The sequence below is a fragment of the Hemiscyllium ocellatum genome, chromosome 33, assembly GCF_020745735.1.
Source record: "Hemiscyllium ocellatum isolate sHemOce1 chromosome 33, sHemOce1.pat.X.cur, whole genome shotgun sequence".
NCBI lineage: Eukaryota > Metazoa > Chordata > Chondrichthyes > Orectolobiformes > Hemiscylliidae > Hemiscyllium > Hemiscyllium ocellatum.
Genome location: NC_083433.1, coordinates 17,259,087 through 17,270,670, shown reverse-complemented (window position 1 = coordinate 17,270,670; position 11,584 = coordinate 17,259,087). Strand labels below are relative to the sequence as shown.

At 40.6% G+C, this 11,584-nt stretch overlaps 1 protein-coding gene across 2 annotated transcripts; it reads left to right on the top strand.

Moving 5' to 3' along the window:
• Positions 1-6,878: 6,878 nt before the first annotated feature.
• Positions 6,879-10,565, top strand: LOC132831167 (mitochondrial ribosome and complex I assembly factor AltMIEF1-like). 2 transcript variants are annotated; one of them, XM_060849178.1, is made up of 2 exons: positions 6,879-6,964; positions 10,286-10,565. In XM_060849178.1, exon 2 carries the CDS (start codon positions 10,353-10,355, stop codon positions 10,563-10,565), a length of 213 nt encoding a protein of 70 aa, XP_060705161.1. In that variant the 5' UTR covers positions 6,879-6,964; positions 10,286-10,352. The 2 variants fall into 2 exon arrangements, with proteins under 2 accessions (XP_060705161.1, XP_060705160.1); XM_060849177.1 differs by lacking the exon at positions 6,879-6,964 and adding an exon at positions 7,173-7,589.
• The last annotated feature ends 1,019 nt before the right edge of the window (positions 10,566-11,584 follow it).

Sequence of the window (11,584 nt, the reverse complement as noted above, 5' to 3'; positions counted from 1 at the left end):
GCCATTGATTATTTGCTAAATTCTTTAAACCTGTGTCCTTTGGTTCTTGTTCCTTCCACCAAAGGAACAGATTCTCCCTATGTACTCTTTACCCTTCACGATTTTGTCTCTCGGCTTTTTTTATGAGGGTTCACTTGACCAATTGATGTGCATGACTAAACCTGTGCTCCTTTGGGTAAGAAGGGGATAAGGAAATGGATGTGGAGCTCATGCAGTGCAACAAATTCCTTAAATTCTCTGAAGATGAATTTGGTTCCATTGCCATATTCCATTATTTCAGGAATATGTTACTCATTGAACAGAACTTGCATTGCTGCAATAATTGCTGTTGCTCTGAAATTTTTCACTCTTCAGTTAAATGTATATTTTGAATGGTGGTCTGCAATGTTCTGATGGCAATTACAGAGATGTGACGACAGAATGACAAGGAATAGGTCCTGAATATGGTATGATATATTAAGGGGAATTGAGGGGAATAGGAAGCTAGTACTTGGGCAATAATTAGAGATGACCATGGTTGAAGAGATCAAGATGTAGGATCAGCCTGCATAAAGGTGAGAAATGGTTGAGGAATGAAGTCACCAATGGGAATGATCTGCAGAACCCCTTACATTACCAGACTGTGGAATGAAGTATACATGAAGAAATATTGGATGCTTGTCATAAAGGTTTGGCAATAAACATGAGTGACTTTAATCTACATATAGACTGGAAAAATCAGATTTGCAGTAATAGTCTGGATGAGGAGTCCTTAGAACATTTTTGAGATAGTATCTAAGAGCCACACACTCTGGAATCCACCAAGAACGGATTATATTAGACTTGGCATTATGTAATGAGACAGGATTAAAGTTGACCTCAGAGTAAAGGCACTCCTTAGTTGCAGCAACCACAATATGATTACATTTTAAATTAGTTTGAAAAGGTGAAGATTTGATCAAAGATTGATACTTTAAACCCAAATAACAGCAACCATACAGCCATGAAAGTTGAACCAGATGAAGTGAACTGCCAAACTGGGCTGGAGGATACATCAACGGAGACGCAGTGAAAGACATTTAAGAGGATATTTCAGAATTAGTGAGTTTTGAGAAGATTTGTAGCTCAGGTTGAGGTTCTGCTTGTAGGTTTGCCAACTGAGCCAGAAGGTTCTTTCCCAGACATTTTGTCACATACTAGGCAACATCTTCAGCCTCTGAATGAAGCACTCATGGTGTAGCCCGCTTTCTATTTATATGTTTGGGTTTCCTTGGGTTGGTGATGTCATTTCCTGTGGTGATATCATTTCCTATGGTGACATCATTTCCTGTTTTTTTCCTCAGGGATAGTAAGATGGGATCTAAGTCAATGTATTTGTTGATAGTGTTTCAGTTGAAATGACATGCTTTTCATATTTCGGAATACTCAGAACATGTATCCGTATTATAAAGAAAAGTTCTAAGGGAAGGAATCTATCATTCATGCTGAACTAAAAGTGTTAGGAAAAGCATCAAACATAAGGCATAAGCATATAACTATGCAGAGATAAGTGGCAGGTCTGATGATGAGTTAGAATATAGAGAATGAATGAAAGGTTAAGCTGGAGAAAGAAATTAAAGTTGACCTTAGAGTAAAGGCACCCCTTAGTTGCAGCAACAGCAATATCATTACATTTTAAATCAGTTTGAAAAGGTGAAGATTTTGTCGAACATTGATATTTTAAACCCAAATAACAGCAAACATATAGACACGGAAGAACCTGCTAAAAACTAGGTATGAGGCCTTCAGATCTGGAGACCCACTCAAATATAAGGAATCCAAATATGACCTTCACAGAGCCATTAAGACAGCCAAGGACCAACACCTATCCAAACTAGAGACCCAGACAGACAACCAGCGATTATGGCAAGGACTGAATGATAACACAGGTTCTAAAGAGAGACAGTGCAAGATAGCAGATGATGACATATCCCTCCCATATTGTCTCAATGCCATCTCTGCTCGCTCTGAGTAGAATTTCGGTGGAGAGGTAACACCTATTCTGACAAGTCCTGATGAACCTATCCCAACAGTCACTGCATCAGAGGTCAGATCAGTTTTCCTTCATGTGAATCCAAGGAAAGCGATGGGACCAGACAGAGTACCAGGCCGTGCACTTAGAGCATGTCCAGATCAACTGGCAGAGGTCTTCTCGGACATCTTCAAACTCTCCTTGCAGCAGGCCACTGTCTCTGCCTGTTTCAAGAGAACCAACATCATCCCTGTGCCTAAGAAGGCTCATGCAGCATGTCTCAATGACTACAGCCCAGTGGCCCTAACTTTGCTGGTCATGAAGTGCTTTGAAAGGCTGGTCAAGGCATTAATCAACTCCAGCCTCCTCACTATTCTTGACCCACTTCAATTTACCTATCGGACCAACAGAGCCACGTCAGATGCCATATCACTTGCCCTTCACACCTCCCTAGGACATCTTGACATCAAGAACAGTTATGTAAGAATTCTACTCATTGGCTACAGTTCAGCTTTCAACACTATTATCCCCTTGAGACTGATTACCAAACTTAGTGGTCTTGGACTAAGCCCCACTCTCTGCAACTGGATCCTTGGTTTCCTGACCCACAGGCCACAATTAGAGAAGACTGGGGACAATATTTCATCCTCACTACTGGAGCCTCCCAGGGGTGTGTACTCAGCCCCCTACTGTACTCACTGTATACCCATGACTGCATTGTGAAATACCAGACTAATGCCATTTATAAGTTCGCTGATGACACCATCATAGTTGGTCGAATCTCAGATGGCGACAAAATACTACAGACAGGAGGTGGAAGACCATGAAAAATAGTGCACTGACAACAACCTAGCACTCAATGCCAGCAAAACCAAAGAACTCATTATTAACTTTCAGCTGGATGTTACTCATGCTCCCCTACATATTAATAGCACAGAGGTGGAAAAAATGGACACTGTCAAGCTTCTGGGAGTGGTCATCCACAACAAGCTTTCTTGGACTCCTCATGTGGATGCACTAGTTACAAAAGCCCAACAATGTCTCGTCTTCCTTAGGCAGCTGAGAAAATTTGCTTTGACGGCAAATACCCTTGCCAACTTTGATAGGTGCACCACTGAGCGCATTCTGTCTGGGTGTGTCACTACCTGGTATGGCAACTGTACCATTCAAGATGGGAGACGGTTACAGAGAGTGGTGAACTCGGTCCGGACAATCACAAAAGCCAACCTTCCATCTATAGAATCCATCTACTAGGCCCACCGTCAAGAAAAGGCCGCCAGCATTCTTAAAGATCCATCCCACCCTGGCAATGTTTTTCTGTAATCTCTGCCATTGGGGAGAAGGTACAGAAGCCTGAACACGCGCATCAGCCGGTTTCACAACAGTTTCTACCCTACAGTTGTTAGAATACTGAATGGACACTCACAACTCTTAACATTCACCTGTACCTGTATTTTTGCTTTTGCCACTGTTTACCTATTATTTACTATCTATGCTATTTAACTATATGATCTACCTGTATTCCTTGCAAGACAAAGCTTTTCACTGAGCCTCAGCACTCGTGACAATAAATTCAAGTTATTCAATTCATTCATTCAAATTGTAGTCTGAGAGAAAGTGAGATATAAATGTAAAAACAGTTAGTAACAGCTTCTACAGGTTTTTAAAAGTGGGTATTGATCCTCCAGAGAGTGTGACCAGGGAATTAAGAACAGATAATATAGAAATGGTGGATAAATGAACAAATATTTTGCTTCTATCTTCATTGTAAACGTTTAAATAAAATCCAGTAATATCAGGAGGTGGAAGGGAGGGAGGAATTTAGTGAACTTACAATCCCTAGGAAGTGGTACTGGACAAAGTGATACAATTGCAGGCTGACAAGTCCCGGGGTCCAGGTGGACACCATACAAGGGTCTTGAACGAGGTGCCTATTGAGGGAACAAATGTTTCAGTGTTAATTTTGTAAGTTTCTCTAGATTCAGGAATAATTCCATCAGACTGGCAAGTGGCAAAAAAATCCCTCTATCCCAAAAGGGACGGAACCAGTTTGTTTGATATCGGACTAGCTACCTAACAAAGGAGCAGCACTCCGAAAGCTTGTACTTCCTGATAAACCTGTTGGACTATAACCTGGTGTTGTGTGATTTTTAACTTTGTCCATCCCAGTCCAACACTGGAACCTTCAGATTGTGTTTGATATCTGTCAGTGGAGAAAGGTGTATGGTCGAACATTAAAGAGATTGTACATAGGCACTTAGAAGAATTTAATACAATCAGGATCAGGAGTATATTTTTGTCAAAGGAAAATCACATTTAGCTAATTTATTGAAATTTTTCAGAAGAGTAATGATTAGATAAAGAGGAATCTATTGGGAATTGCACTTGGAATTCAAGCAGGCATTTGGTAAGGTGCCACATCAAATATTACTGCAGAAAATAAAAGCTCATGGGAACATGGATAGAAGATTGACTGGCTGGCAGAAAACAGAGTATACAATAATGGCTCCTTGCCTGATTGGCAGAATCTGATGAGCATATTTTTTACACTTTACATCAATGAGTTAGGTGAGGGGAACAATACATGGCAACTAAATTTGCAGATGATTCAAAGATAGTTGGGAAACTATGCTGTGAAGAAGACATAAGGAGTTTATAGAGAGATATGCTTCTTTGAATTTATGTTTCTTGGCTGCATTTTTCAATTTTGTTTCTTTGCATAGCTGCTGAAATATGATGTAAGGATTTACACATTTATACTGTTTGGCTGTATTATGAGGAGATCTTCCTTGCCCATCAGGTCCTGGAGTGGGACTTGAACTCAGCTGCTAGCTCAGAGTATGTCACATGATTTCCTTAAGGTCAGCAATAAATGCTGGCTAAGCCAGTGACACAACAAACCTGTGAATTAATCAGTGCAAAAATAAATTGTTGGCTACCTGTTTATTCTACCACTGAGATGAAAGAATGCTAATCCTAAATTCTCAACAGCTCACATGCTCCTGACTCAAGCATTGAAGTTTTTATTGGTGAATCCAATGAATTACCTCTGGATGGAGGTAGTGGTTAACTTCACTCATCTCTCCTGGCTATTAAACAAACTTAACTGCTATCTGCAAGATACAATATACAGTACAATGCAGCACAGGAACAGGCCCTTTGGTCCACCAGGCTTGCGCCAATTCCTAATCCTTAATTAGACCCGCTACTTATTGCCATACCTTGGTTTCTATTCCTCTGTTCGACTCCCTTTCATGTGTCTATAAAGATCTGATGCTTGACTTTTTTCACTTTCCTTTCAGAAATCTATTGATTTAAATTTCATTCATAAATCTAGAAAATGAAGCTGGTCTGAAGAATGTTGACTATCAAGAGCGGAGTGAGACTGACATGAAACCAATCATGATCATATTAAATGGCAGAGCAAGCCAAATAGCCTACTCCTGTTCCGACCATTCTGCTGAAAGCAAAGCTAACAAGACACAGCTGAGGGAGAGTGGAGTATGTCGGGAAAATGGAATACAGAGGTCAAATCCTCATTTATCTTTTAAACCCTAGCTCTTTATGAATAATATAATAGAATTTAAATCTTTCATGGAGAGATCCCTCAATCAAAACGCCCTTGTTTTATTTCCTCAGTTTTTGTGGATTGGGGCCTGAACCCACAAACCTCTACAGGGAAAAGTACAGTCACAACAGTCCTACTGAATAATGGGGCTTCTGTCTCAAGAGAGAGAGAAAGAGACTGGTGGTGGTTTAACCTGAGGGTCAGGAAAGGGGAAAAAATTAAGGAGAGTCCTTCATGGTAACCTCAGCCCAGCACTGAATCCACATTGTTGGCATCGTTTTGCATTGCTCAGTTGTTCAGTCAACTGATTTAACCAACGACCTACTCTGTGGGGTAAAAGTTATAATGATGCTAGCAAACTGACCTAATGTAGACTGACAGACAAAAACAGAAATTCCTCCAGAAAATCAGCAAGTCTAGCAACATCTAGAGTTGTAAAGAAGGGTGCTGCACTTGAAACATTAATTCTGTTTTCTCTCCACAGATGCAGCCATATCTACATTTTTAAAAATTACACACCAGGTTATTGTCCAATAATTGTGTCCTCCACAACCACCTGATGATAGAGCGACGCTCCGAAAGCTAGTCCTTCCAATTAAACCTGTTGGACTATAACCTGATGTTGTGTGATTTTTAACTGTACACCCCAGTCCAACTTCGGCATCTCCAAATCATATCTACATTTGTTTGTTTTATTTAGTGTGGACAAGATTCTGTGTACTGTTTCATCCAGAAAGCAGAGGCGTGTAGGTAGCCATGGAAAGCCCCCTGCAGGGTGATTGCAGAGAGTCACTGTCTTTGGAACAAGGGTCACTGGACTCGAAATATTAACTTGAATTTCTCTCTCCACAGATGCTGCTGGACCTGCTGAATTTCTGGGGCAATTTCTGCTTTTGTTCCAGATTTTCAGCCTACAGGGTTCATCTGCAGGTTCTCCATGTCTACTTGCATATCACTCTTTTCTGGAAGAGGGAATGCACAGGGTCACTTGCACTAAAATAAAACAAAGACCTGCGAATGCCAGAAAGCTGAAAAAGAGCCACTGGACTCAAAATGTTAACTCTGCTTTCCCTCTCCCACAGATGGTGCCCCATTTGCTGTATGTCTCTAACCATTTCCGTTTTTGATTCAGCTTTCCAGCATTTGTTTTAGCATGGAATGACCCTGTGTACTCCCTGCCCTAGGAAAGAGAGACAGAGAGGTAGCCATGGAAAGTCATTGTGATGTGGTTGCAGAGAGCTACTACCGTTAGAAGCAGAGCCTCCAGTTTGATTGACAGCAATGTCTGACCACACCCCCTGCATGCCCCACGCTGTGACGTAAGACGTGACCCGGAAGTAACTGCGGGGATTGCATGATGCCATATTGTCCGTCCGCGGAAGCTGGGAGCGGGCAAATGCCGAAAGGTAAAAGATAAAATGTTCACGTTATCTGTCCTCGTTTTGCGGTGCAGGCACCGGAATCCGGTCAGGCCTGTTGGCATCGGGTGGTCGCTCGTAATAAATCACGGAGCGGCTGTGAAATGGGGGATCTCCTGCACCGTCAATTCCATTGGCCCGCTGGGCAGATGATTGACAAAGGTTAAGGCCAATCGGGGCACGGCACCGTGAAGCCAGCGACCAATCATCGGTCTGGGAGGACGGGACATCCTATGCCTGAGGGCCACATTCTGGGCAACTTTTATATTTATATTAAAAAACCCGACCTGTTCATTAATAATGAAGTTTCACCCCTTTCATCATCTCATATCCATTTGTTTAAGATTCTGATTCCCACTCCTAGTTTTGCCAAGCTTACATTGACACACATCAAAGCCCAGAGGAATAATTAGAGGGGCCTTGTCAATTCAGACTTTGGCTTAATGAACAACTCATGTTTGAGATATTTGTGACTCTGACAAGGCTGTAATGCCTGCAGCCAATCGGTCATTTAACCTTTGTGAAGTGAAAGGGCGAGTGATCCACTTTGTTTTCCTTCTGTGAAACTATAACTCTTTCTGGACCAAGGTCAAAAGCTATGAGTCATGTTAAGGTATGTAGTTTTTGTTTTAGAGCTGTTGCCTATTTGCAGATGTGCCTCAAATCATCAATATTTTGCTAAATTTGCAGGACTTTTCTATGTCTGTTTGTAGCTGAATGTGTTGAACAGTCTATAAATGAATAGAGGTTATAAAAGTAAAATGTGTATGGTAAGTAAGGGCAGTGAGGAGATTGTCCTCGAGGAAAACTAACAGTTTAAGTGAGAGATCTGGATTTACAGAGATAAGATAATGCAGGATATGTACCTGCCATCTGATGGAAAAATCTACTCATCTATTTCAGTTTAGAGAGCCCCAAACTGAGAAAGATGAGATTTTGTTCAAGGCATATGTACTGGCTTGATTTGATTGGTGTTGAAACATCTTAAGATGTGAAAATTTGTGCAAATGGGATTATGTCCTGTTCTCTTCTCTTTCCCCACTGCATCTTGTTCTGTCCTATCCAGGAACAAACTTATCCCTCACTTATTCTAGAATAGGGGGCCATGGTCTCATAATATAAAGTAGGCCATTTAGGACAGAGTTAAAAATCACACAACACCAGGTTATAATCCAACAGGTTTATTTGGAAGCACTGGCTTTAGGAGCGCTGCTCCTTCAACCACCTGATGAAGAAGCAGTGCTCTGAAATCTAGTGCTTCCAAATAAACCTGCTGGACTATAACCTGGTGCGGTGTGATTTTTAACTTTGTACACCCCAGTCCAACACTGGCCCCTCCAATTTAGTACAGAAATGAGGAAAATTATCTTCACTTAAGGATACTGAAACTGTGGATTTTCTACCACAGAAAGCTGTGGAGATCAAATTATTGTCTGAATTCAAGAAAAAGATTGATACATTTTTTAGACCGAGATATGGGGAGAAAACAGGATTATGACATTGAGATAGAGAATTAGGAGAACGGTGTTCTGATGTTGTGGATATTGCCAACAAATCATTGTAAGAGGAACTATTGTGTAAGAAATGTACGTTAAAAAAATTTTAATTTTTTAAAAAATTTAACCTATTTTTTCTAATGAGCTTGTTCAGAAATGTTATTACGTACCTCGAGGGCAGGTGGGACTCGAATGAGCATCTCAGTCTAGGGGTTGGGGACATTATCAGTGCATCACAAGAGGGTTATAAGAATTTCACCTTAATGCTTTTGCCAGTGTACTTTGTACCTATGAAAGTAACCTCTGATTACCAATCCTATTACCATGTGACAAACTCGCCCAGCCTGGTGTGGAGTGAACATGTTGTCTCACATGACCACCAAAGCAGAGAGAGAAGAAAGCTTCCTGGCAGGAAGTCTGTGTTAAAATTTCACATCATTATAGAATGATAACTGGGATAGGAGGCCATTCAGTTAGTTGTAACAGTGTTGCTGCTTTGACGAAAGCTATCAAATTAATTTCACTCTTCTGCAATTTCTTTTCTGTTTTGTGAATTTCTACCATTCTCTTTTGAGAGTATTATCGAATCTGCTTCCACTATAGAAACATGAAGTTGTGCAGCACAGCAACAGATCTTGTCCATGCTAACCAAGTTTTCCAAACTAAACTAGTCCCACTTGCTTGGATTTGACCCATATCCCTCTAAACCTTTCCTATTCGTGTACTTGTTCAAAGGTCTTTTAAATGTTGTGACTGTACCTGCCACTTCCTCTGGCAGTTCATTACACATATGAACTGCCCTCTGTATAGAAAAAGTTACCCCTCGGGTCCTTTTTTAAATCTTTCTCCTCTCACCTAAAATTTTTCCATTGAGTACTTAAGTTGTGTACAACTAAGAAAACTACTCTTTGACAATATTGATATCCATACAGGGTGTTGACAATGGGAGTTTTAGCTAGTGCTAATTCTGCTCACTTTCAAGCAATGAATTCCAGATGATCATATTCACTGAATTACAAATAAATTTTATCACCCTGGTTCTTGTGGCAGTTGTTTGCCATGCAAATAGTACTTTATTGTGGGATACCAGTATACCCAAGAAATTTACTGATAATGAAAATTGTTTTCAAACTTGTCTGAATATTGCAAAAAAAAGGGAGGCATTGACGAAGGTGTGGGTAAAGTTTTCCTGTGATGATATCAGAATGGAAAGCTTATATCTTTCAGGAAGGACTGAACAGGCTGTAGCTCTTTTATTTTAGACAAGAGTATTTTGGGTAGTGACCTGTGAGAGGTATGAAGGGATTTTTCAAGGTCAATATAGGAAAGATGTTTCCACTTGTGGGCAAGTCCAATACCGGAGGGCATAAACATATGGTAATTATTAATAAGACATTCGATGGAAACTCTATTGCAAGCAGTCAGAATGTGGAACATGCTAGCAAATACTATACATGAGGATGAATTAGATAGATGCCTTTAAGGGAAGTTTGATGTAGGAAAGAAAAAGGGAACATTTTGATCAGGCAAAGTAGGTTTGAGGGATAGAAAAATCGACGTTTCAGGCAAAAGCCCTTCATGCCCAAATGTCGATTTTCCTGCTTCTCGGATACTGCCTGACCTGCTGTGCTTTTTCAGCACCACTCTGATCTAAACTCTGATTTCCAGCATCTGCAGTCTTCACGTTTGCCTAGTAGGTTTGAGGGACCCCAGCATAGGCCATTTGGACCATCTGGCCAGTTTCTGTGCTGTGCGTTCTATTATATTGATCTGAGCTGTTGAGAGAAAACAATTTTCCTTTTTTTTCCCTCAGGTATGGCAACAATAACTTCACATTGATTGGGGAACAGTGCCAGTTTTCCTGCTAGATATTTCTTGTCATGGCGACTTGGTCACGTGCAGCAGTGTTGAATCTTTATCGAGCTCTCCTGCGTGAGGGACGCAATCTCCAGTACACTGACCGAGATTACTACTACACATTCATCAGAAGGGAGTTCAGAAAGAATCAGCACCTTACCAGTGAAGAAGAGAAAGTTAAGCAACTGGAGAAAGGCATCTATTTTCTTGAGAACAAGCTCGGAGGTCTGGTTTAATCTAGGGCCAAAACACGTCTATTTTCACACTTCTGGGTATGTCTTTTTTTAAAAGCAATTATTGCCACTGTTTTGTTTCTTAAAATCTTTTGGTTAGACATTCTGTAGGGCCATAGTGGAAAATGGATTGTCAAATGTGAAAACGATTCTTACAGACTGGAAAGTTTTACATTTGGTTTAGTTGAGGTGTGGGTGGGAGTTACATGATCAACCACAGTATACTAGGTACTGAGACACCACAATAAGGTTCCCTTTGCTCATCACTGTTGAGTAACTCCAAATAGAAATTCATAAGGTGTTCATAAGGTGATTGGCAAAAGACCCAGCGCTGACATGAAATCATTTTAACGTAGCAAATGATTGGGATCTGAACTGCATTGCCAGAGAATGTAGGTTCAGTTGTGGCTTTCAGAGAGGAATGGATAGCTTCTTTCTAACAAAACAGTCTAGGTCTTTTTCACTGTTTCACAGCTTCCTCACCCAGGCCCTACACTCCCTCTAATTTTTTTCCTGATGCTGAGTGGACTTTGCTGAACTAGAAGTCACATGCCTTCAACAACTATCAGGCTGCTCAGCTCCATTTTCTTGGCCTGTTGGGCTGATTTCACATTGATTTCCTTCATTTTACTATAAAGACGTCTCAACACATCATGTTATAAACCTTTTACAACGATAAATATATGCATGATTAGTAAAAAGAAAATAAGTAAATGAGATTGAGACTGCTCGGCTGTTTGTCAGATGAGGAGCAGCAGGTTCAGTTGGGGAATTGCTGTTTTTCTTTATATTTTATCTAAAAACCAAGAATTTTTAGGAACTTTACCTACTCAATCAAAGATTTGAGCTTTGATCCCTGAACTTGATGACTATTTTCTAAATGGAGAAAGATTTCAAACATCTGAAGCACAAAGGGACTTACGTTTAACATACAGGTTCAGTTAGTGGTGAGGAAGGAAGATGCAGTATTAGCATTAATTTCAAGAGGGCTAGAATGCAAAAGAAGAGATGTACTACTGAGG

Excerpts from the sequence above, each read along its gene's own strand:
- LOC132831167 (XM_060849178.1), top strand. The coding sequence starts at position 10,353 with ATGGCGACTTGGTCACGTGCAGCAGTGTTGAATCTTTATCGAGCTCTC.